This window comes from Petromyzon marinus, chromosome 14 (genome assembly GCF_048934315.1).
Source record: "Petromyzon marinus isolate PM22_M1 ecotype Great Lakes invasive population chromosome 14, UKy_Petmar_22M1.pri1.0, whole genome shotgun sequence".
NCBI lineage: Eukaryota > Metazoa > Chordata > Hyperoartia > Petromyzontiformes > Petromyzontidae > Petromyzon > Petromyzon marinus.
In genome coordinates this window covers 1203268-1230182 of record NC_133680.1, presented here as the reverse complement: position 1 = coordinate 1230182, position 26915 = coordinate 1203268, and the positions used below count along the sequence as shown (strand labels likewise).

Here is a 26915-nt window from a genome sequence, read left to right as displayed (position 1 = left end):
ATAACAGTCGACGTTTCGGGGAATAGCCCTACTTCATAGCACATCAATAGAGAGGCTAGGGAGGTAGGGTTGATGTCGGATCAGGGGTGGGGGTAGTTAGTTGGTTTGGGGGGGCGGAGGTTGTAAGGGGGGTTTGGGGGTGGGGAGTGAGGAGGGGGGTGGGGAGGGGGGAGTGGGGAGGGGGTGGGGAGGGGAGAGTGGGGAGGGGGTGGAGAGGGGAGAGTGGGGAGGGGGGTGGGAGGGGGGGAGTGGGGAGGGGGTGGGGAGGGGGTGGGGAGGGAGTGGGGAGGGGGGGAGTGGGGAGGGGGTGGAGAGGGGAGAGTGGGGAGGGGGGTATCTACGCCCTCCCCTCGCATCGCTGCTGTTCAATGGCCATGTTGTTACTGCTGTTGTTGTTTTGTGTCTCGCCCATTGAATCAGATCCCGCTCCGTGCTCAGACTAAACACGAGCAACCACGTGACAGGAGGCAGGGGAGGGGGGGTGTCACGGGAGGGGGGGCCTGGCGGGGGAAGGGAGGGGGCCAGGTGTGGAGGGGAGTGAGGAGAGGAGGTGGTCCAGGTGTGGAGGGGAGTGAGGGGCCAGGTGGCGGGGGAAGGGAGGGGGCCAGGTGTGGAGGGGAGTGAGGGGCCAGGTGGCGGGGGAAGGGAGGGGGCCAGGTGTGGAGGGTGAGGAGTGAGGGGGCCACAGGTGTGCAGCGGGCGGGGGGGGGGGGTTCTGCATTCCACCTGACACCTGGAGGTCACGTGTGCAAGGGTCGCAGGTCAAGGTAGGTTCACGCGTGCTGATTCCTGATGGATACGGGCGGGGGGGGGGCACTGTAAATCGCGTCCTCGTTTACTGGATTCACCACCCCCCTCCCCCCCAAAATAAAAACCAAGGTAACAATATAGTGACAATTAGTGACACTCAGTAGTGACACTCAGTAGTGACACTGGAGCTCAGCGAGGCTTCCGTGGTTAGCCTCGAGCCAATTGTGCACGCGTCGTGCATCTGGTACCACGTGGCACGCACGAGGGAGGTGATGATGAGCGGGAGCCTCGTGTTGTTTGATGATGACGACGACGATGACAGGACAAGCGGGGGGGGGGGTGTAGGGGGGCACTGGGGACCCCACTAACGATATGACGAGGGCTTCATTTCAGCCAAACCTGTTGCGGTTGGCAACTCGACAAAAATTTCCGCACTTGCTTGGGCTGCGGCTACTCCACCACGCGCCAGCCACCTCCTCAAGTCGACACCAGTGACCACAAAATCAACGTTCGGTGGGAATTTAACCCGGAAATTTGCAAAGAGACACACACTCACACATAGAACCCTTGGGACCTACATAGAGACCCATACACTTCCACAGAGACCCATTGACTTGCACTTACAAAGACTCACCGACTTACACGGAGACCCACTGACGTACATAAAGAACCATAGACTTAGAGAGACGCGTAAATATTGAGTGAGAAATTAAGCCACGGGCGCTACAAAGCGGCTGCGTAGCCGTGTCTGTCACCCCCCCCCCCCAAATCCCTACCCCCTGCCCCGGCCCCCCTCCAGCTGCCCTGGCTGCCCCATAGAGACGTCCCGTATGGCGGGGCAGGCGCGTTCCATCCTCTTCTCAGTTCCCCCCCACTCCCCTCCAAGGAGATTTTCCAACAAGTATCGTGAATTCCCATGGAGTTTGGGAGGATGGAGGGGGGGGAAGCCACACGTCATCACGGCACAGCTGGCCACGTGGGGCCACGAGGAGTCGAGGGGAGGGGACTCCTGGGGGAGGGGACCCTTTGGAGTGGGGGTGGGGACCTCCCGCCTGGGCCTCTGCTCCCCCCGAGATCTTCACGGACTCCCGACCCGGCAACATCGCAGGGGGTCTCCGAGTGGGCGCAGGGGGAGCAGGGCACGCGCGGCACCGCCGGCCCGGTACGAACGCAGCGCGGGTCCCAGGGGTGGTGGGGACGAGGCTTCTCTGGTTCTAACCTGGAGCCTACAACTGATGGGAGTTCCCGCCTCCTCGTCTCGCCGTGTTCCCCCGTGTCTCTCGCTGCTTGTTTTTGTGTTCCCGTGGGTCCCATTTACCGTGTATCCGTGCTCCTGTGTCCTCACCATGTCCCCGTGTCTCCATGCCCCCGTGTCTCCATGCCCCTGTGTCCCAGTGTCTCCATGCGATGTGGAGCGATGAAGCTATCTCTGTCACGCGGACCTCGGTGAAGGCACCAGGCACTCCCCCCCAAATGAGTGAATTAGTGTGCCCAGCTGGCGCCCCCCCCCCATGTCACGTGGCTGTGACCCCCCCCTCCACCCCGCTCTCTTGTGACGCGCGCCCGCCAACAAAACCAGTTGGGCCCCACGGTGGGGGGAGGGGGGCGTGTCACGTGACCGAGGGAGCGTGGTCCGGGTGAGATTCCTCATACCTGCCTGTTCAGTGAGCTGTCGACTTACCTAGCCATCTACCTGGCGATTCACCTGTTCGCCGGTCTAGATACCTACCTTCTTACCTCTCCACCTGTAAAGCTGTCGACCTAAAGACCTATTTATTTACCTGCATACCTAGCTAATTACCTGTCCACCTGCATGCCTGCCTACTTGTTACATGTCTACCTAACTACTAACCTACCATTCTACCTCACTGTTGAACACTTCCCGCATGCCAACCACGGCACCACGCTGCACGCCGAGTCACGTGTGTTCCGGCCTTCGCCGGTGCTGCTCGCCCTTGCCCCATCAATCTGTTCAAGGCTATATGGGGGATCTTTGTCTTTGTGTCACCAATGATACAGGTACAAAGACAATGACACACTCCAAAGACAAAGTTCCACCGTACAGCCTTGACTTAATTGTTGGGGCAAGTGCTGCACGCGAGGCGGCGGTTCGGCCAGGACCACACCCGGCCGCCTTTGTCTCCCTCGTGGCGATGACACAAATGCACATGAACGCAAACGAACATTCCGTATGGCAGGGACTCGGTGGGGTGTGTGGGGGGAGGTGGGCAGGTGGGGTGGGTGTGGGGAGGGTGGTAGAGGTGGGCAGGTGGGGTGGGGGGTAGAGGTGGGCAGGTGGGGTGGGTGTGGGGAGGGTGGTAGAGGTGGGCAGGTGGGGTGGGTGTGGGGAGGGTGGTAGAGGTGGGCAGGTGGGGTGGGTGTGGGAGGTAGGCAAGGTGTGAAGTCCGCGGGGGCTGGTGGAGGGGGACGGGGTGCGGGGGGGGTCGGGGTCACACCCACAGGGCGCTGGGGTCATGCATTTCTCACCCCTCTGAACAAAACAGCTGCTCGGGTGGGCGCGGCGCCTCTGTTTAGGCCCAAATTCCCTCCTCATCGTCCTGCGAGGTGGAGACAAAGGGGGGGGCATGGGGGTTTGAGACGGGGGGGGGGGGGAAATGGGGGGGCAGTGGGGGGGCAATGGGGGGGGCAGTGAAAGCCACCGTAGGGAGAGGCGAGCGGGGCCGAGAAGGGGAGAGGGAGGAGAGCAGAGGGGGCAGAAAGACGAAGAGAGAAGGGTGAGGTGGGCTGATTCCCCGTATAGCCTTCAACACAGTGTTGGGGCAAGTGCTGTTAGCGAGAAGCACCTATGAAGGTTGGCGTGGCACACGAGGCGGTGGGTGGCCAGCACCACGCCCGGACCGCCTTTGTCTCCTCAGTACTGATGTTTAAAACACACTGCACCAGACAGCCCTTTTAAGGCTGAGTCGACCTCGAGGAGGCCCAGAGCCGGTGCACATGTTCACTACTGATGTTGCCCACTGAATCAGTATGCAGTGCGCTAACCACAGCGTCACCGCTCCCCATCTGTATGGATACACAATACTGTAAACGCATTTGTATATAGCTGTATATAAATGTATCTATATAGCATATATACGTGTGTATCTGTATAGGTATGCATGTATCTGTATAGATGTATATGTATATTTCTGTGTGTATGTATCTTGTATGTCTGTGTGTTGGTACGAAAGTTGGCACAGCAGGAAGCACAGCTGGTGGTACATCTACCAGTCATATCAGTCAGTCAACCCATGGCACCTGCTGGGTCTGTGCCGTGACCTCCTCCTATCGGCGAACATTCGAGACTTCACGTGGCCTCAAAGTGCACCTAGCCTGGCACAGGCGCCGTGGCGATGTCGCCGTCACTTCGTGGCGAATCGCGGTTGTGGTGGCATTGGTGGGTACGTGCCTGGTCAGGAGACGGTCCCTGGTTGGACACGGGACCGCGACCCAGTGACTGGTGGTAATCGTCATCGTAGTTGTCCGCCATCAGCTTCATGCGGTTCTGTGTCTGCTCCAGGCAACCCGAGGGCGAGGGGAGGGGCGAGGGGGGGGGGACGAGAGGGGGGAGGGGCGAGGGGGGCGAGGGGGGGGGCGAGGGGTGGAGTCCATCATTTTATTGCAGATTCCAAAACACTGATATAATGCGATCGTCACTACTGCAGTAACACAGCACAGATTGGGCCCAAGTTTGAATCCTCTACCTCCTCCTGCTGCTGCTGCTTTCATTGCTGGGATGGGGCATCCGGCTCCTGCCTCACTGCTGCGCCGGACAGAGTTCAGAGTGAAGCAACAGGCGGGCCGAGTGGTGGTCCGGCACTCGCCCATTCCCTCCACTCACTCACCTTGCCCACCCGCGGTTCAGTGGTCCCCCTATCACTCTGCTATCGCTGCCACTACCACGACTACCCTGGTGACTGCTCCCAGGAACCTCACTCGTTGTTGGTTCCTCCACTCGCGATGAGGACTCGGTCTCTGACAGATACCGACTGTGCCGTCTCATCCACCACCACACCGCAGGTCACGACAATGCTCACCCACCCACTCACCCACTCACCCACCCACTCACCCGCCCACTCACCCATCCCCTCACCCGCCCACTCACCAATACACCGCAGGTCACGACAATGCTCACCCACCCACCCACCCACTCACCCACCCACCCACCACCACGCTACAGGTCACGACAATGCTCACCCACCCACCCACTCACCCACCCACTCACTCACCCACCCACTCACCACCACGCTACAGGTCACGACAATGCTCACCCACCCACTCACCACCACTCTACAGGCCACCTCACTTCTCTCTCTGCTTCTTCCCTCGTACTGCTGCACTCTGGAATCCCCTCTCCCGTCGTCGTCTCTTCCCCTCCAGGCTCTTACCTTGTTCAATTGAAGACGCGCAATACACTCTTAGCTATTGCAACTTTGATGGTGCTGTTTGTTGCTGGCCGCTTGGCAGAAAAACACCTGGGGGGTGGAGCGTTGGCGCAGTGGCTTGCGCACTGGGCTATGAACCCGCCTATCCTGACTGACATTTCCAGCCACGGCAACCATGAGTGGCGAGACATATCTTAACGGAAGCCTTCATCCAGCAGTGGATTAGCAGAGGGACTGCAAAGTTTGATTACAGTTTTATTCTAATCGATGTGAAACACACGGGATGGAGCGATGGTGACATGGGCGCGTACAGAGGTGGGGACTGGGTGGATCTTCAACATCGCAAGCCTTCATCCATCCAGCAGTGGACTGATCATGGCTGATGGTGATGAATGAACACATTCCTTGGCACGTTGTGGCGTGGGGGCGAGCGGGTGGGGGGGCTGTGAGTGGCGGAGTCGGAGGAGGTGATGGGGAGTGGAGGCGCAGTGGTTAGCGCTACGCTGCACTACCAACCCGGTGACCCTCACGGCCAACACCGGTGACGCTTATCTGAACCGATCCTGCGTCTCCCCTAGGTCGATTCAGCCTCAAATAAGTACCTGGTGCGGTGTGTAAACATCGCTACTAGGGAGACAAAGGCGGCCGGGTACGGTGCCGGCCACCCACCCCGGCCTTCAAAGGATGCTACTCGCTAACAGCACTTGCCCCAACGGTCTGTTAAAGGCTATACGGGGGATCTTTATCTTTGGAGGTGGTGCAGCAGGGAGGAGGTGGTGGAGGAGGAGGTAGGAAGGAGGAGGAGGAGGAGGGCGCGGCGTGACTCCCGAGGCCGCCTGCTCAGCGTCACGGCGAGCGAGCGAGCGGGGGGTGGGGGGCGGGAGTCGTTATCAGCGCGCGCCTCCGGACCCCCGATAGCGCGGGGTTGATGGAGAGGGATCGGCGACGTGGGCGCGGGGCGAGTCAGGCTGGGCGAGCGGGGGGGGCAGGTGAGGCGGCCCGGCGAGGAGCGGGGCCGGGGCTAAGTGAGTCGGTGAGGGTGCAGCAGCGGGGGTGGGGGCAGCCCCGTCCATTGAGAGCGCGAGCATTGATGTTGATATTTAGCAGAGAACAATTCATTGTACTACGTCTTGTTTATGGACGTAGGAGGACCTTATTTAAATAGATTGATACAGTGAGGGAAAAAGTATTTGATCCCGTGCTGATTTTGTACGTTTGCCCACTGACAAAGAAATGATTAGTTTATAATTTAATGGTAGGTTTATTTGAACAGTGAGAGACAGAATAAGACCAAAATCCAGAAAAACGCATGTCAAAAATGTTATAAATTGATTTGCATTTTAATGAGGGAAATAAGTATTTGACCCCCTCTCAATCAGAAAGATTCCTGGCTCCCAGGTGTCTTTTATACAGGTAACGAGCTGAGATTAGGAGCACACTCTTAAAGGGAGTGCTCCTAATCTCAGCTTGTTACCTGTATAAAAGACACCTGTCCACAAAAGCAATCAATCAATCAGATTCCAAACTCTCCACCATGGCCAAGACCAAAGAGCTCTCCAAGGATGTCAGGGACAAGATTGTAGACCTACACAAGGCTGGAATGGGCTACAAGACCATTGCCAAGCAGCTTGGTGAGAAGGTGACAACAGTTGGTGCGATTATTCGCAAACAAAAGAACTGTCAATCTCCCTCGGCCTGGGGCTCCATGCAAGATCTCACCTCGTGGAGTTGCATGATCATGAGAACGGTGAGGAATCAGCCCAGAACTACACGGGAGGATCTTGTCAATGATCTCAAGGCAGCTGGGACCATAGTCACCAAGAAAACAATTGGTAACACACTATGCCGTGAAGGACTGAAATCCTGCAGCACCCTCAAGGTCCCCCTGTTCAAGAAAGCACATATACATGCCCGTCTGAAGTTTGCCAATTAACATCTGAATGATTCAGAGGACAACTGGGTGAAAGTGTTGTGGTCAGATGAGACCAAAATGGAGCTCTTTGGCATCAACTCAACTCGCCGTGTTTGGAGGAGGAGCATGACAATGACCTAAAACACACGGCCAAGGCAACAAAGGAGTGGCTCAAGAAGAAGCACATTAAGGTCCTGGAGTGGCTTAGCCAGTCTCCAGACCTTAATCCCATTGAAAATCTGTGGAGGGAGCTGAAGGTTCGAGTTGCCAAACGTCAGCCTCGAAACCTTAATGACTTGGAGAAGATCTGCAAAGAGAAGTGGGACAAAATCCCTCCTGAGATGTGTGCAAACCTGGTAGCCAACAACAAGAAACGTCTGACCTCTGTGATTGCCAACAAGGGTTTTGCCACCAAGTACTAAGTCATGTTTTGCAGAGGGGTCAAATACTTATTTCCCTCATTAAAATGCAAATCAATTTATAACATTTTTGACATGCGTTTTTCTGGATTTTTTGTTGTTGTTATTCTGTCTCTCACTGTTCAAATAAACCTCCATTAAAATTATAGACTGATCATTTCTTTGTCAGTGGGCAAACGTACAAAATCAGCAGGGGATCAAATACTTTTTTCCCTCACTGTATGTCTATATCGGCCCCTGGGGAGGGCGGCGTGAGGGTGGGTGGAGTGAGTGTGGGTGAGGAGGGAGTGTGGGTGAGGAGGGAGTGTGGGTGAGGAGGGAGTGGGTGAGGGTGGGGTGAGTGTGGGTGAGGGTGGGGTGAGTGTGGGTGAGGGTGGAGTGAGTGTGGGTGAGGAGGGAGTGAGTGTGGGTGAGGGTGGAGTGGGTGGGGAGGGAGTGAGTGTGGGTGAGGAGGGACCGGATGGAGCTGCGCTTTGATGGCAGACGGTGTGGGAGGGGGAGGGGACAGGGGGGGTGCAGAACGCGAGGATGACAGCCGGGAGCGGTGATGCCTCAGGGAGCCTTAACCCCTGGCCCTGACCCTAACCCCTGACCCTGACACTCGTGATGAATGCCACATCGCCAATAAGGATCCCAACTCGAGACCATCCTCCTAGCTCAACCACAAATCGCGTCCACAGCTTAAACCCTCACCCTAAACCACAGCCTAATCCTCACCGCAACTCCCAAATCCCTGCACCCGAACCTCCACACAAAAACCGCAAATCTCACTTTAACTGCTGACCTCTAACCCACATACTCAACCACGGTGCTTAACCCCTAACCCCAACTGCAGCGTTAACGCCCAAACTCGACCATAATCCCAAGCCACAATCCCAACCCTTAACCGAAACCCCACATCTACATCCTAAGCTCAACTCTCACCCTAACCTCGCCTTAACCCCCAGCAGTGACTTGCATCATTTAGCCTGGCCGTAACAATGCCCCTTGTCTTAACCACGAACATTAAACCTAACAATCACCTGACCCTAACATTGACACTGAGCTTGACCCTGTCCACCAATATTGACCTAAGCCTCACGTTTCCAATGACCCCCCCCGGTCCTCACCTAGACACGGTCATTAACCCTGACCTCTAAATTATAACGGTGTCGCACGACTCTGACATCTACCCTAACCCATGCAAATGACCCTGACCCTCACTTTTATCATAGACGGACCCTGATCCTAACAATTTTGACCCTGACTCTAACACTTGCCATGTTAACAAATTCTCTGACCTATGCCCGTGACCCCAAAGCGACTCATGACCCCGGTTGACCCGTGACACCCAAAACGACCCCCAAAACGACCTATGACCCTGACATTTGCGGATGAGCACCCGAGTAAGCCCGTGACCCCCGAGTGACCCCGTGACCCCCGAGTGACCCCGTGCCCCCCGAGTGACCCCGTGCCCCCCCGCGCCACCTGCTGCTTGAGCTGCTGCACGAGGCGGTCCTTCTCCTGCCTGAGGCCCCCCACCTCGTCCAGGGCCTTCTTCTTCTTAGAGGAGGAGGAGGAGGAGAGCTCCAAGAGGGCGATGTTGGCGTCCTTCTCGCTGATGGCGGCCAGTAGAGCCTCCTGCCTGCAGAGAGAGCGGCAGGTGGGGGGGGGGGGGGACAACAAAGGGAGAGAGTGAGGGAGAGTGCAGAGAGACTGAGAGAGAGTGCAGAGAGAGATAGAGAGTGGAAGGGGGTGAGAGGGAGCGTGTGGGTGAGTGGGGGACGAGTGTGTGAGAGAGACAGAGAGAGTGATGAGGGAGACACCGTGGAGGAGCGGAGAGGGAGAGTGAAGGAGAGTGGGGGAGGAGTGTGAAAGATGAGCGATAGAGAGCGGTAAAGAGCGAATCTAAAGAGACGAGTTAGGCGAGAGGGAGGAGGAGGGAGAGTTCGGGGGGAGTGAAGGAATGGTGCGGTGGGGGGAAATGGGGAAGAAGGAGATGAGTCAGACGAGAGGGAGGATAGACGAGGCAAGAGGAGGAGCAGAGCGCGGCAAGTAGACGAGGAGGAGGAGGTTGTCACGCGTTGGCAGATGACTTCACTGTCTGACAGCAGCACTGCCCCCAACACTTCAAAGCGCTCTCCGCATTTCCCTGTCCTTGCCCCGTGGCACAAACGGGGCAAGCGGTGGTGAGGAATCTAGCGGCGCTACGCACAGCAACCACCTCCCTCACCTGCCCCCTAACCTCCCTCACCTGTCTCCTAACCTCCATCACCTGCCTCTTGATCTCCATCACCTGCCTCCTGCCTCCATCACCTGCCTCTTGATCTCCATCACCTGCCTCCTGACCTCCATCACCTGCCTCCTGACCTCCATCACCTGCCTCTTGACCTCCATCACCTGTGGTTGCACGGAACGCGCTCCCGTGGATTATTTGGCTACCACATCCATCTCGCCTCATTTTGTCCTCATGGCCAACGCATTATTCCTATCAAGCTGTTCATAGCATTGCAGGATTGTAGGGTACAATAATAAAATAATGACTATGACTGGCACACCTTGCACTCTCGTGCTAGGTAATTGCCTTACGCCGATAATCACTTCATCAAGCCAGCCCGGGCAACATTGGACCGACGCTCCACGTAAGGGTCCTTCAATGGCCCCTCTGCTCCGCGTGTCGGTTACAGATGCCATCGATGCACTTGGAGTGCATCTGAGCTCGTCATATTTGTGAAGCTAAGCGAGGTTCGAGCCCCAGGGAAGCCCCCCTCACTCCACGAGGAGTGATCGGAGGGAACCGGAGACACCGGGGAACAGCACGGCCTTGTATACGAGGGGGAGACACTCGAATCACCGCCGCACATATAGATTCAATAATCCATCACTGTACCGCCGTATGCTGATCACATATGCGGGGTTGAAAATCAGCCGGAGATGTGCGGGGCTGACCACCAGAAAATTCCTCACAGCCCACAGTAGCGAGGGGGGAGGTGGGGGAGGGGGGAGTGTGGAACCTGGGCAGTGTCCCATGAGAAAATGAAGCCCTGATATTAGATTCTACAACAAGTTGTGCCCATTTATTTGTCTTTGCAGCTCCCCGAGAGAACGTGTGTGGAAATCGCTCGCTCACACGTGCTGGACGCATGACCAGGAGGGTGACCTCACCAGAAGGAGCACGCATTCGCCTGCGATCAGCGTGATTCACCCCTCCATCTCCCCCGCGTCGCCCCGCTCGCCTCTACCTCACCCACTCAGTCTCACCCCCCCACCTCGCTCCCTCCCCCACCCCCACTAATCTCCAGACAGGGGCGGTGTCGGGATTATCTTCGTCTAGGGAATTAGCTGGGATCACCCAGGGCCCTCGATTACTGCCATTCCCGCACCCCGCACAACCGGGATCCCACGCCCTGCACAGGGGGGTCACTGCACCCTGCACGGCGGGGTCACTGCACTCTGCACAGGGGGGTCACTGCACTCTGTACAGGGGGGTCACTGCACCCTGCACAGGGGGGTCACTGCACTCTGCACAGGGGGGTCACTGCACTCTGTACAGGGGGGTCACTGCACTCTGCACAGGGGGGTCACTGCACTCTGCACAGGGGGGTCACTGCACTCTGTACAGGGGGGTCACTGCATTCTGCACAGGGGGGTCACTGCACTCTGCACATGGGGGTCACTGCACTATGCACAGGGGGGTCACTGCACTCTGTACAGGGGGGTCACTGCACTCTGTACGGCGGGGTCACTGCACCCTGCACGACAGGCAGCTGAGGTGGCTTCATCTCAGCCGGTGCCCGATTTCTCACTGCACAAGACAAATATCCCCCATGCAGCCTTAAGAGACTGTTAAGGCGAGTTTTGTTACCGAGCAGCGATGATGGCTGGCACGGTACACGAGGGAGTGGATGGCCAGCACCACGCCCGACCGCCTTTGTCTCCCCAGTAGCGATGTTGACTACACACTGCAGCAGGCATTTGTTTGAGGCTGAGTCGACATGCACACACACACTCCGATACACACATACACTCAGACTCACACACACACACTCAGACTCACACACACACACACTCAGACTCACACACATACACTCAGACTCACACACACACACTCAGACTCACACACACACCACTCAGACTCACACACATACACTCAGACTCACACACATACACTCAGACTCACACACTCAGACTCACACACACATACACTCAGACTCACACACACTCAGACTCACACACACTCAGACTCACACACATACACTCAGACTCACACACATACACTCAGACTCAACAACACACACTCAGACTCACACACATACACTCAGACTCACACACACACACACTCAGACTCACACACACTCAGACTCACACACATACACTCAGACTCACACACACACACTCAGAATCACACACACACACTCAGACTCACACACATACACTCAGACTCACACACATACACTCAGACACACACACACTCAGAATCACACACACACTCAGACTCACACATATACACTCAGACTCACACACATACACTCAGACTCACACACACACACTCAGACACACACACACACACTCAGACACACACACACTCACACACACACACACTCAGACTCACACACATACACTAAGACACACACACATACACTCAGACACACTCAGACACACACACACTCACACACTCAGACACACACACGCACACACTCAGACTCACACATATACACTCAGACACACACACATACACTCAGACACACACACTCAGACTCACATCACACACGCGTGCTTGGCACTCCACAGGAAAGGCCCCCAGGACGCGGTGTCAGATTAATTTATTTAATTTCAAAGTTGTTCCCCGACCCCCATCCCACCCGTCCATACTTCCCCCACCCTCATCCCCCACGTCCATACTTCCCCCATCCCGTCCAGCCCCAACTCCCACTCCCCTGAACCTTCCACCGTTAAACAAAGTTGCTTCGATAGTCACAGACAATCCTAGACCCCGACCTCATCCATCCCCATATTGCAAGAAGGTCTATCGCCCTCGGTTACGAACCGCCGGCAACCCGGGTTCGATACCCGCTCACGGCCACCAACACCAGTGAAGATTCTCTGAACCGGTCCTGGGCCTCCCCTCGGTCGACTCAGCCTCAAATGATTTACGAGGTAGATTAATGGGGCTGGGTCTGTTGCTGGTCACCCACTCTCCCCCCACCCCCTCGTGTGCCGTTCCGCCCTTCATGGGTGCTACTCGCTAACAGCACTTGCCCCAAATGTCTGTGAAAGGCTAGACGGGGGATCTTTGTTATTTGTGCTGGTGCACCACTGCCGACGCAGCCTCACGAGCGACGTTCGTCTCCAGGAAAGTCGTCGGCGAGTCTCAAGCTTCTCCGTCAGATGGGGCGCTGCGACATCCCTTGAGCACGCGAGCGATTGGCTCCCTGAGTGAGGAACCCCAAACCCGCACGCGTACTCGGCAGTGTCACGCTCCAAACTCCACACAGATAGATTCGAGAATCCAGCACTCAGCTGACATGCATTACCATTCGTCCCCTCGCAACCCCGAGCCTACAGCACCTGGTATTCCCAGACCGTCTCCCATATAAGCGCAAACAAGGTACAACCCCTGCTTAGCTTCCGAAGTGTTGGTGTTGAGCTGATACACTCATCCTCAACGTAGCTGATATCCGATGCTAAGCAGGGGCGTGCCTGGTAAGTAAGTACAGTGATAGTGTAATAGCAGTGTTTTAAATTAACCTCGGAAAGCCTCACTGAGTCTGAAGATTACTTTCGAAGAGGGTCCTGCTACAAACTTGGAAATTTAACCAAATCCTCCGTGGAGAGTTCGTCTGCGTGTGGGAGGAGACTGCAGAATCCGGACATAATCCGGCGCGCGCGCTGGCACGCTGACGTGCTGTGTAAGGGGAGAGTGGGAGAGAGAGTGGCAGAGATAGCGGGAGAGAGAGTGGGAAGGGGGTGAGCGACAGGATGGGCAGGGACGTGAGAATGGAAGAGCTAGAGAGAGAGGGTGGGGATATGGAACGAGAGAGTTGGGAGAGATGAGATAAGAGAGTGAGATGGGGAGAGCGGAAGGAGAGAGGAGAGGGGCTGTGGACAAAACGGAGAGCTGGCAGAGGAGAGAGAGAGGAGAGAGATAAGAGAGAGGGGAGAGTGTGGAGAGAGATAAGAGCGAGGGGAGAGAGGGGAGAGTGGGGAGAGTTAGTGCGGAAAGAGAAGGCGGGCGGGCAGCAGAAGTGGAGAGGAGATGGATGGGAGAGAGGGGAGGGGGGCCGACAGTTTGTGGATAGAGGAGAAAGATGGAGGGGAGAGAGGGGAGAGCGTGGAAGGAGAGCAGAGAAAGAGTGGGGAGAGAGAGAGAGAGCAGAGAGCCAGGGAAGTGATGGAGGGGGACGCCGGGGTGGATTGTCACGGCTCTTGGCGGGATTACGCACCCCCAGCCTCTGAGGACTGCTGCTTTGGGGAGTCAGAGGTCAACCCCAAATCACACGGCGATGTTTGGGTTACGAGATTAGTCGTGAGTGTGCGCGCGTGTGTCAGAGTGTGCGCGCGCGCGTCAAAGTGTGCGCGCGTGTGTCAGAGTGTGCGCGCGCGCGTCAAAGTGTGCGCGCGCGTGTCAGAGTGTGCGCGCGTGTACAAGTTGGCCTTCGCAGGCACTCGCTCACAGCATTTGCCCCAACAGTCTGTTGAAGGCTATCGAGGGGATTTGTCTTTGTCTCTCGGGATCATGAGCGGCAGGGTTGGCAGCGCAGTGGGAACACTCGGGCCTCACAGCAAGAACCACCTGCGTTCGAGTGCCGACTCGGACGACTTTTTACGTTCTCCCTCTGTTCTGCATGGATTTATATTTGCTCCGTGTGTGTGTGTGTATGTTGAATTCATCTCGCAGCGTGCGTAGCCAACCGTGCTAATGGGAGGTGCGGGGGAAGGACGACAAACGAGCACACAACACAAAGCAGTTTGAAGGAAATGAGTCATACGCTCTTGCTTTTGTCCTGCTGGTGACCCAAGTCACTATCGCAAATTAGACTCTACCCAAGTCTCCCGGGTTCCCACCTGCTTCAAAATAATACACTTGAAACTTCATTGCTGTTGGTGTGTTGCTCTGTATGTGTTTACCTGTGTTGCTGTGTACGTGTGTGTGTGTGTGGGGAGTGGTAGTGTAGCGGTTAGCGCTACGCTGCGCTACGAACCCGGCGACCCGATATTCCGCTCACGTCCAACACCATTGACGAATCTCTGAACAGGTCCTGGACCTCCCGTAGGCCAACTCAGCCTTAAATGTGTACCTGGTGCGGTGTGTTAACATCACCAGCCTTCATAGGTGCTCGCTAACAGCACTTGTCCCAACAGTATGTTAAGGTGCGTATGTATGGTGACGTGTGTATGGTGACGTGTGCTTATATCGGTGGAGGGGGGGTAGCAAAAGTAGGGGAGGTCATTGGGGGTCCATCAGCCGTAATTAATCACCCATCATCACGTGCTTGGCCCTCATCACGTAGCTGCCGCAAGAGTTCGTGACGCGACCTCTGCCGCCTCTGATCACGTGCCTCCCCCCACCACCCCCCTCATCCCCCTCGTCCCCCCTCATCCCCTAGGCGACCCCTGCCTCGCACATATGGGCGGGCACCCTCTGCTAAGACCCCTAATCTCACCCCGTCCCGGGGACCCACGACTCTCGGCTTAGCCGCAGCAGCAGCCACGGCGCGATGCGCTCCTCCTGCCTGAGCGGATTGAGACGCGAGCATCGGGTCGGATCGGGGTCGGGATCGGATCGGGGTCAGGACGGGGTTGGATCAGAATGAGATCGGGGTTAGGATGAGGTCGGATCGGGATCGGATCGGGGTTAGAATGAGGTCGGATCGGGATCGATTCGGGGTCAGGACGAGGTCGGATCCTGATTGGGGTTGGAACAGCATCGATCCGAATGTGGTTAGATTTTGGTCAGGACTAGGTCAGGTTGTAGTTGAGACCGAATCGGATATGGGTCAGATTGAGGTCAGGTTGCGTTTGCGCCAGGTCAGGCAGACATACACAAGTGTGTGTACATACACAAGTGTGTGTACATACACAAGTGTGTGTACATACACAAGTCTTAACCATACACAAGTGTGTGTACATACACAAGTCTTAACCATACACAAGTGTGTGTACATACACAAGTCTTAACCATACACAAGTGTGTGTACATACACAAGTCTTAACCATACACAAGTGTGTGTACATACACAAGTCTTAACCATACACAAGTGTGTGTACATACACAAGTCTTAACCATACACAAGTGTGTGTACATATTCGGGAGACCAAGGTGGCGAAGCGTGGTGCTGGGCACCCACTCCCTCGTGCGCCTTGTTGGCCTTAATCGATGCTCGCTAACGGCATTTCCCCCAAAAGTCTGTTCAGGATATGGAGGAGGGGGGGGTATTTGTCTGTGTTGTGTGCGCGTGTGTTTGTGTGCTCTGTTTTCTGAGCGCGGATTACGCTGCAAAAGTTTACTCAGAAAAAAACGTTCCACGTGTTGACCAGCCGCTGCCTCTCCCTCCCCTGCACTTCCACTCAATCGCTCGGGGAAATCTCATTACGATCAGAGGTTCCACCTCATTCCGACAGAGTCGCGCCCACGTGGCTGCCTTCCCGTGCTCACAGAGAGAGAGCGCTTCAACCAATACCGCACTCACCCCACCTCGAACACCACCTCCCTTCCTCCTCTTCTCCCCCCCATTGCCTCTCTCTCATCCCTCTCCTCTCCCCCCGTCTCTCACCCGTACCTCGACTTCCATCACCCATCCCCTTGCTCATCCTTCTCGCTTGCTCCCTCTCTACTCTCCATCCCATCCCCCCTCTCTTCCCTCTCCTCTTCTTCCACCCCCCTTACCCATTCCCTCTCTCCGCCATCTCGTCTCTTCTCCTCTCCGCTTCCATCATCTCTATTCTAATCATCCCTCCCCTCCTACCCCTCCTCCTTGCCTCTCGTAGTCTCCCTGCCTTTATTCGAATGTCACGCAGCATTGCCCGTCTCCATACTCACATCGCTCGCATCGACGCACGCCAATGCACACGTGACAACTGGACCGGGCGACCCCTGTGAGACTTACACAGGTGAGAGTCAGGTGGGAGGTGAACTACAGGTGAGGGTCAGGTGAGTGTTAGGTGAGGGGCAGGTGGGAGGAAGTGGGGGTGGGGGTCCTGGCAGAGGTGAAGGATTTCATGCTGAAAGAACCCTCAGGAAAGCTCAGCCACACCGATGCACTCCCTCCCTCTCTCTCTCTCATCCACACACTCGCGCGGCTAGCATCAGTGGCGAATTATATCTGAACCGGCCCTGGGTCTCTGTTCCTCTTCAGCCCACCCGCACACGTCCTGAGAACAGCTGATGAGAGACGAGAGACGAAGCGCACTCCGTGCGAGTGGAGGCAGAGAGAGAAAGAGAGAAGGGAAGAGGGGAGACAGCGCAGGATGAGGCGGCGGCAGCAGCAGCGACATCACAGAGTTCGGAGGTCCCAGCCGGACACGGGCAACCGGGGAGAGGAGCGGGCAGTGGGGGAGGACTCTGCCCAACGACTCACACAGAGATCCATAGACTCACACAGATATCCATAGACTCACACAGAAATCTATAGACTCACATCGAGACCCATAGACTCACATCGAGACCCATAGACTCACATCGAAACCCATAGACTCACACAGATATCCATAGACTCACACAGAGATCCATAGACTCACATCGAGACCCATAGACTCACATCGAGACCCATAGACTCACATCGAGACCCATAGACTCACACGGAGAACCATAGACTCACATAGAGATCCATAGACTCACACAGAGATACACAGAATCACATCGAGACACACAGACATAGGAATGATTGCATTCCTCTGTCTGTGTGCGTCGCCCACAACGCGAGGGCGCGTAACGAGAGAGATGATTCGCTCGCTGCTCGTGGACAGAGAGAGAGAGCTCAGAGATGAATGGGGGAGCGGGGGAGGCGAGGGCGGGGTGGGAGGGACGGGAGGTGGCGGGGGGGCTATCCCACTATGGGAAGTGGCGTCCACCCTGACCCTGCCGCTCACCCCTCACCCCGGCCCCTCGCCGCAGTCATTAATTAGGGCCGGGATCTTATTTTAACCTTTCATTGGTGACAGCTCGGCCGCGCCGCGTAGATGGACCCCTCCACTCACAGCGCCCATCCCTAGCCCCCTGTCCATGTGCATGTTGTGTCTGACTCTGGCTCGGCAAACGAGGGAGCGGATAGCGTGTGTCATATACTAAGATAAATAACTCCCGCATAGCCTCGAACAGACTGCGCTGGCATATTCTTTTTGCCAGTAGCACCTATGAAGGCCGGCACGGCACACGATGGGGTGTGGTGGCCGGAATTACGCCCGACCGCCTTTGTCTCCCCAGTGGCGATGTTTACACACCGCACCAGGTACTCATTTGAGGCTGAGTCGACCTAGGGGAGCCCCAGAACCGGTTTAGAAAATCGTCACTCGGTGTTGGCGGCCGTGAGCGGGAATCTAATTCGGGTCGCCGGGTTCGTAACGCAGCGCGCTAACCGCTACACACACACACACACATGCACACACGCACACACACATTAACACATATAAACATACACAGACAAAGATCCCCCGTATAGGCTTCAGCGAGGAGCACCTATGAAGGCCGGCACGTGACTCGGCGGTGGCGTAGCAGTGGGAAGCACACTGCGCCGCGAACCCGATCATATAACCAATGGCACACACACACGCAAAAAAACAAAGATCCCCCATATAGCCTTAACAGACTGTAGGGGCAAGTGCTGTTAGCGAGCACCTATGAAGGCCGGAACGGTACACGAGGGGGTGGGTGGCCAGCACCACGCCCGACCGCCTTTGTCTCCCTAGTGGCAATGTTTACACACTGCACCAGGTACTCATTTGAGGCTGAGTCGACCTAGGGGAGGCCCGGGACCGGTTCAGATAATCGTCACTGGTGTTGGCCGTGAGCGGGAATCGAACTCGGGTCGCCAGGTTCATAGCGCAGCGCGCTAACCGCCACACTATCGCTCCCCACCTCTCTCCACAACTGCCCCATCACCGATTGGGAGTTGTGGGGGTGGAGTGTCCGATGGTACAAAATACCCAGGCAGGTGCTTAGTTTTGGTGGGGCTAATGGTAAGGCCCCATCTCTTAGTGGCACGCTCCAGTCTCAGCAGCAGCGTCTCCAACTCCTCCTCTGAATGAGCGGCTATTACCAAATCATCTGCATACATAACGTGGTTGAGCAATAGGAAGCCATCCCTTGACCGCACCCGGGCATCGATCAGCCTCCCATTATATCTGTACCATATGGAGATTCCCCCGGTACAGCTATTGAAAGCTTCACGAACTACGTGGTCAAAATAGATGTTAAATAATGTGGGAGCCAGAGGACATCCCTGTCGCACCCCAAGGTGTACAGGGAATGGCTCGGACTCCCGGCCACGTAGTTTTACCCGGGCCCGCTCACCATCATGAAGGTCCTTAATGATCGTGAGCAGAGGGTCAGGCACTCCAAAAGCACGAAGAACAACCCAGAGCCCAGGCCTACTGATGGTATAATAGGCCTTGACCAGGTCAATAAAGCAGAGATGTAGGTCTTGCTGGAATTCCCTACACCTCTGCTGTAGCAGACGGACAGAAAATATGGCATCTGTGCAGGACCGCCCTTTCCTGAAACCGCATTGGGGCTCCGCAAGCCTCTCCTCAGCGTGCCTGGCAAGGCGATGTTGAATAATCCTTGCCAGGACCTTTCCCGTATGTGTGTATGTGTGTGTGTTCACACACACACACATACACACGTGTTCACACACACACACGTGTTCACACACACACACGTGTTCACACACACACACGGGTTCACACACACGTACATACACGTTCACATACACACGGTGGCGAGATGCTAACTCCCTCGCCTGGTATGCAGCAGGTCGTGGGTTCGATTGCGACCTGACGCCTACTGTGCATTTACTTCCGAGGCAGTTTCATCAGCAGCAGCAGCCAGGGTCAATCCACTGCTGAATGAGGGCCTCCCCAAGATCGCCGCCGCCGCTGAATCCTCTAACTCACACGGCCATCCGATGTCAATAATCGACAAAGGCCCTCCGCGCAAGCCGCCCGCTCGGACGCGTTCCATTCCTTTACCCGCGCGGCAAAATCCACGGCCATTCACAAAGCTCCCCCCGGCCTCCTCCACAGCCAACAGCAGCGGTGTCTTCTCTGGGAAAAATAAATAATGGAGCGAGGGGGGGGGGGAGCTTTGTGGAAGAGACTGGCGGCGGCGGCGGCGAGGGGGTGTTACAGTCGCGGCTGCATCTTCATCACAGATTCCACCGCGAGATTTCTGCTTCTATTCGCCAGGCAAAGCAACCCCCCGCACCCCACAGCACCACCACAACGGCGACCACCGCTCCCACTCGCATTCCCAAAAACTTCCAAAAACTCAAAACCTCCACCACCCACCCCGACTCGTAATAAGAACCAGAGGCGGTTTTAATAAAAAGTACCAAACCGAGCCGTGGCTGCCTGCTGTAAATTTGGAGCAAGGGCTGGCGACAGCGGCGTTTGTGTTGTGGCAGTATTTGTGTTGTGGCAGTGTTTGTGTTGTGGCAGTGTTTGTGTTGTGGCAGTGTTTGTGTTGTGGCAGTGTTTGTGTTGTGGCAGTGTTTGTGTTGTGGCAGTGTTTGTGTTGTGGCAGTGTTTGTGTTGTTTAGAAGCGCGCTACATGCGCCCAGTGCCGCCACCGTCGACGCCGCCTTTGTTCTCGAGAGAAGTTGCTGATGCGCAGCGCGTAACTTCGTGTCACTGGGGGGCGGGTGTGGGGGCTGGGGAGGGAGGGGGCTAGAGGGGCGGGGGGGTGTTGAGGTTTCCGCTCCAAGGATGTTCCTGTTGGAATAACCAACCCTGAACTCGTGACCCCCGCGTGCTCCATGGTGGGCAATGCGGAGAGGCACGAGGTCACGTGGAGAGGTGCCCCCCCCGTCGCCCCTCCCTTCCCCCGCCCCCCACCTTCAGCCCCCCCCCCTCCCCACCTTCCCCTCGCGTCCCGTGGGAGTCTCCGGGAAGCGGAGGCCGAACCCCCGGGACGAGGCGAAGTGGCGCGCGGGTCACGTGACGACAGGTGCGGCGACTCGGAGTGAGTGGGTGAGTGCGTCACTGTGTGTGCATAGGTCAGCTCGGCCTCAAACGAATCCCTGGTGCGGTGTGTAAACATCGCCACGAGGGAGACAAAGGCGGCCGGGTGTGGTCCTGGCCAACCACCGGACGTTGTGCCCGTGCCGGCCTTCATTGGTTAGCTACTCGCTAACAGCACTTGCCCCAACAGTCTGTTAAAGGCTATACGGGGGATCTTTGCTTCATGCGTCTCTGTGAACTTGTGCGTGGCTGTGTGGGGCGTGCTACTGCAGTGGTTAGCGCGCCGCGCAGCCAAACTGCCAACCAGAGTTCGATTTCTGCTTACGGCCAACGTCAGTGACGATCATATGAAGCAGGCATGGGTCTCCCCTAGGTCGACTCAGCCTCAAATGAGTACCTGGTGCAATGTGTAAACATCGCCACTGGGGAGACAAAGGCGGCCGGGCGTGCTGTTGGCCACTCACCCCCTCGTGTCCCGTGCCAGCCTTTATAGATGCTCCGTTAACAGCACTTGCCCCTACAGTCTATTAAGGCTATACGGGGGATCTTTGGCTTTGCCTTTGTATGTATGTCCATGTGTATATATGTGTATGTGTGTAAGTATGTTCGTAAGTGTATTATGTTCGTGTGTGTATATATGTCTACGTGTGTATGTATGTCCGTGTGTATATATGTGTGTGTATGTGCTTGTGTGTTGTGCGCAAAGTGTGTTTCGTGTTAAGGTGTCCAGCACAATGGGAGTCCGTCCAGCATCCTAAGATCGCATTAGGCTTGAGCCGCTTTACTGAGATCGCGACTGGCAGGGGCCTCGCCGCCCCGTGACAGAGACGCGCGCGGCGTCTGAGCGCTCACTTATCACGGCCCGTGAAGCAAGCGCCCCAGCAGGGGGCCACGGAGACCATCGGTGGAATTCAGAGACCATCAAAGCCCATCAGAGAATGGCAGAGACCGTCAGAGACCATTACAGACCATCAGAGACCGTCAGAGACCATCACAGCCCATCAGAGACCGTCAGAGACCATCACAGCCCATCAGAGACCGTCAGAGACCATCACAGCCCATCAGAGACCGTCAGAGACCATCACAGCCCATCAGAGACCGTCAGAGACCATCACAGCCCATCAGAGACCGTCAGAGACCATCACAGCCCATCAGAGACCGTCAGTGACCATCACAGCCCATCAGAGACTGTCAGAGATCATCACAGCCCATCAGAGACTATCAGAGACCATCACAGCCCATCAGAGACCGTCAGAGACCATCACAGCCCATCAGAGACCGTCAGAGACCATCACAGCCCATCAGAGACCGTCAGAGACCATCACAGCCCATCAGAGACCGTCAGAGACCATCACAGCCCATCAGAGACCGTCAGAGACCATCACAGCCCATCAGAGACCGTCAGAGACCATCACAGCCCATCAGAGACCGTCAGAGACCATCACAGCCCATCAGAGACCGTCAGTGACCATCACAGCCCATCAGAGACTGTCAGAGATCATCACAGCCCATCAGAGACTATCAGAGACCATCACAGCCCATCAGAGACTATCAGAGACCATCACAGCCCATCAGAGACTGTCAGAGACCATCACAGCCCATCAGAGACCGTCAGAGACCATCACAGCCCATCAGAGACCATCACAGACCATCACAGCCCATCAGAGACCATCACAGACTATCACAGCCCATCAGAGACTACCACAGACCATCACAGCCCATCAGAGACTATCAGAGACCATCACAGCCCATCAGAGACTATCAGAGACCATCACAACCCATCAAAGACCGCCAGAGACCATCATAGCCCATCAGAGACTGTCAGAGACCGTCAGAGACCATCACAGCCCATCAGAGACTGTCAGAGACCATCACAGCCCATCAGAGACCGTCAGTGACCATCAAAGCCCATCAGAGACCGTCAGAGACCATCACAGCCCATCAGAGACCGTCAGAGACCATCACAGCCCATCAGAGACCGTCAGTGACCATCAAAGCCCATCAGAGACCGTCAGAGACCATCACAGCCCATCAGAGACTATCAGAGACCATCACAGCTCATCAGAGACTATCAGATACCATCACAGCCCATCAGAGACTATCAGAGACCATCACAGCTCATCAGGGACCACCAGTGACCATCACAGCCCATCAGAGACCATCACAGCCCGTCAGTGGTTAGCACATTGCGCTATGCACTCAGTAACGCGGCTTCGATTACCGGCAGTGACGAATGATATCTGAACCATTCAGAGTGAGCTCCCCGGGGTCGCTGGGGGGTGCGGGGCGGTGGAGGGGGGGGGGGCAATACCATATTTTTCACATCTTGTTATCGCTTCCTTCCTTCTGCCAGATTTCCACATCAGACCTCCGAGGGTCCGATCTTGAAGTCTCATCCCAGTATTAAATCGTCCCCCCCCCATGGTTCCTCCCTCGGGGTAAGCGCTGGGTGTGAGATCTGGAAAGGAGACACTGCCCCCCCCCCGCCTATCCACCCACCCAACCCCACCCCCCTAGCACGGGCGTCGCACGCGATATCGGGGCCATCGCCCATCACGCCGTGCGGTTGTGGCCGAAGCTGCCAGATGAGTAATGCCTTCCAGACCGTGATGAAGATGGTGGTGGTGATGAACGAGCTGGCGGAACATTGAGATGCATTCCTTGTGCCACGCGCCTTGGCTCCATCGTCAACATCATCGCGGCATTGGCCAACATCATTTTCAACGTCCTTGATTATCAATAACATCATGATCATCGTCGCGGCATTCATCATCACAAAACCGTCGACATCAGCAGCATCGTCATGGAAGCGCTCATCACATCATCATTGATCATCAAGCGCCACATTCATCAAGCGCCACGTTCTACCGTATCTCCCGTGTCCTCGGCATGATGATGGCGGTAGTGGTGGTGGCGGTAGTGGTGGTGGCGGTAGTAGTATAGTGGTAGTTGTGGTGGTGGTGGTGGGAGACAAATGCGGCCGGGCGTGGTGATGGCCACCCACACCCTCGTGTGCCGTGCCGGCCTTCATAGGTGATCGCTAACACCACTTGCTCCGACAGTCTGTTGGGATATGCGAGTGATTTTTGTATTTTTCTTTGATGTTGGTGGTCGTGGTGGTGGTGATGGCGGTGGTGGTGATGACGCGCACCAAGCCGGCCACCTTACTTCATCTCGAGAACCTCCTCGAGCTGCCGCCTGCGCTCGGCCCGCAGGCTCGCCAGGTGCGTCTCGCGGTCACGCAGGGCCTGCTGCGTGGCGCCGAGGCGCGAGCGCGTCGCCTCCAGCTCGTGGCGGCATCGCTCCAGCGTCACCTGCAGCTCCTCCACCTGCTCCGCGGTGACGGCCAGAGGGGTGGGGTGGGGGGGGGGGGCGACACACGGGGGCTGAGAGGGGTCTACGTGGGGTTGTTAAAACTACAAATAAATTGTGTGTATTTAACCAGGTGAGTCCCACTGAGCTGTATAGCTATTTTGTCAGAAGCGACCTGGCTATCACAAATGATAGCTCAACGCAGTGGCTTATCATCACTTGGACATTTATAGCAGCAAAATACTCGAAACGCGCGCGGTTTCTAAATGCGGTGGAAAAACCTGAAAGACCCGGAGAAAAATCCATGCGACCAACGGAAAGAGAGACATACATGCAAACTCCAAATACACAGCAGGCGTTAGGGTCAGGATCTAACCCACAAACTCCTGTATACCGGGCGAGGTAGTTAACATCTCCTAGCCACCGTGATGATGAGAGAGAGAGACACGCAAACTTCACATATACAGCAGGTGTCAAGGTCGGGATCGAACCCACGACCAACTGCATACGAGGCGAAGTAATTAACATCTCCTAGCCACCGTGGGGCCCCTTGTTTAAAGGGGGTGCAAGGGGTCCCTCTACGCGTGGGGTGCCACGTGTCGGGGAGCGATCCATTCTTCCCACCTGCCTGGTAACGGAGTAACGGGGTGATCGGGTAAAGCGATCAAAGGGTAAAGTGCCCATGGAGTAACGGGGCCACTGCGTAAGGAGGTAACGGCCTTTTATTTGGCAGGACAATTCTGGCCTCGGAGAGAGCCGCCTTGCGATAGATTTTCGGCCGATTGCGATCTCGGCGCGAGGAGCAACTCTCGGATTGAACTCTGAAGCGCACCGGGAGTGAGGCGTTATTTATTTATTTATCTCCGCTACACAAGTCACGGAGTCTCCCCCTGTGCATGGGAGTCAGCTCCGGGCTCCGTCCGTGAGTCTGACGAGGGAGACTCCGAGATCATTCGCGAATCCCGCTCGGGTTGTGATCACTGATCGTGATGATGATGATGATGATTCGAATGAAACCACCGCTACCGCTGATGCTGCTGATGGTGATGATGGTGGTGGAGTCACATTGACGAGAGTCCGCTCCAGTAAAATCACAACCACACGAGCGGCACGTCACGCCACGGCTGCCACCCCGCGCGGTACGCAGGGAGGGGAAGACAAAGGGGGTCGCGTGCATTGACACAGCCCTGAGTGGGGAATGCTCAGGCAGCAGTCACTGCACGGCAGAGGCGAGCACGGGGAAGAGGGGGGGGGGGACAGGACAACTCGGCCATTGTCAGGGGCGTGGAGCGGTGGCGCAGTGGTTAGCGCACTGCGCGATGAACCCCGCCTTCCCAGTTTCGATTCCAGGCCACGGAGAGCATCAGTGGCGAGTGATTCCTTGTACGTATGTTGAATGTATGCTGTATGTCTGTTCAACTTCTTTCGCACCGTACGTTAACCGGTCTGGAAGCGCCACCCCCCACCCCCATTCCCTGCACGTCGCTCGTGGGGGTTGTTTGACCATACTTCGCCACATTGGTCACTGCGGATTGGTGGAGGCGGGGGTGGAGGCGGGGGTGGAGGCGGGGGTGGAGGCGGGGGTGGGGGCAGAACCGGTTCACATATCACTTTGCACTTTTGTGCAAACGTGGTCAGGAGCCGAACTCAGGTGGGCGTGTTTATAGTGCAGTGCGCCAGCCACTGCGAAACCAACTCCACCCCCTGTCACTCACCCATCACACCTCCACCCTCTGTCAATAACCCATTACAGCTCCACCCCCTGTCAATAACCCAGTACCGCTCCACCCCCTGTCAATCACCCATCATAGCTCCACCCCCTGTCACTCACCCATTACAGCTCCACCTCCTGTCACTCACCCATTACAGCTCCAACCCCTGTCAATCACCTATCATAGCTCCACCCCCTGTCACTCACCCATCACAACTCCACCCCCTGTCAATCACCCATTACAGCTCCACCCCCTGTCAATCACCCATTACAGCTCCACCCACTGTCAATCACCCATCACAACGCCTCCGCTGGTTGTGAATGCAATTACTGAGATAATTGCCGACACGAGACGAATTAGCGTGCTCACGGGGTGTGTGTTGAGGGTGTGTATATGTGCGTATGTGTGTAGACACCTGCATATGCTTGTTTGTCCTTGTCCCTGTGTCTGTGTGCCTACTTGTGTATCCAACAGGCACACAGACACGTGTGTGTATGTTCGCCTGTTCATTCCTGTTCGTTTGTGTGTCTGTACACGTGTGTGTATGCATGTGTGTCTGTGCGCGCGCGTGCCTGTGAATGTGTGCATGTGTGTGCACGTGTGTACTTGTGTGAGCAGCTCACAGATCCTTGAAAGATCTGGTCACCGTCCCATCAGTGAGCTCCTCTAGCAGGCGAGGCTGCGTTAGCTGGGTCATGAAGCCCGCATGTCCAGCCACCGCATGCCTAAACAGCTTTTGTTCGGCCGGGTAGAGGGGGCTAAACGGGCGCGGCACGGGCTAGAGACGAGATGGAGTGATGTGGTACAGGAGGACGTGGAGCTGAGTAGACTTGCCGATGACTGGTACCAGCGGTGTCAAGATCAGTCTCTATGGAGGAGGCTCGTGAAGGACGCTGCTACTGGGAAGTTGAATGCAGTCGCCCTCCAGTAACAACGGAGGGCAGAGGAGCAACGCTCACAACAACGAGCAGAGCGCTAAACACACAGCGAGGTGACACAGTAGGGAGTCCAGATGGCGCATCTACCAGTGATCTCAATCAGTCAACCCATGGCACCTGCTGGGTCTGTCCCGTGACCTCCTGTCAGCGAGGTCTTCGACACTTCACGTGGCCTCAAAGTGCACATGGCCTGGCACAGGCGCCGTGGTGACGTCACCGCCACTTTGTGACGAACGGCGGCTGTTGTTGTTGTGTGTCTACGTGTGTGTGCGTGTCTACGTGTGTGTGTCTACGTGTGTGTGTCTACGTGTGTGTGTGTCTACGTGTGTGTC

At 56.3% G+C, this 26915-nt stretch overlaps 1 protein-coding gene across 5 annotated transcripts in view; it reads right to left on the bottom strand.

Annotated features, from left to right (window-relative positions):
- LOC116942482 (ELKS/Rab6-interacting/CAST family member 1-like) overlaps positions 1 to 26915 on the bottom strand; it is a 100776-nt gene that overhangs the window by 20743 nt on the left and 53118 nt on the right. For all 5 annotated transcript variants that reach the window (XR_004402790.2, XR_004402791.2, XR_004402792.2 and 2 more), the window contains 4 exons: positions 23790 to 23950; positions 8934 to 9090; positions 4160 to 4261; positions 3238 to 3308 (listed from right to left, as the gene is read on the bottom strand). Coding sequence is in view for 1 of the 5 variants with exons in the window: in XM_032954472.2 (XP_032810363.2) it covers positions 3282 to 3308; positions 4160 to 4261; positions 8934 to 9090; positions 23790 to 23950 (447 nt within the window). In the remaining 4 variants the exon portion in view is untranslated. The remainder of the gene's footprint in view (positions 1 to 3237; positions 3309 to 4159; positions 4262 to 8933; positions 9091 to 23789; positions 23951 to 26915) is intronic.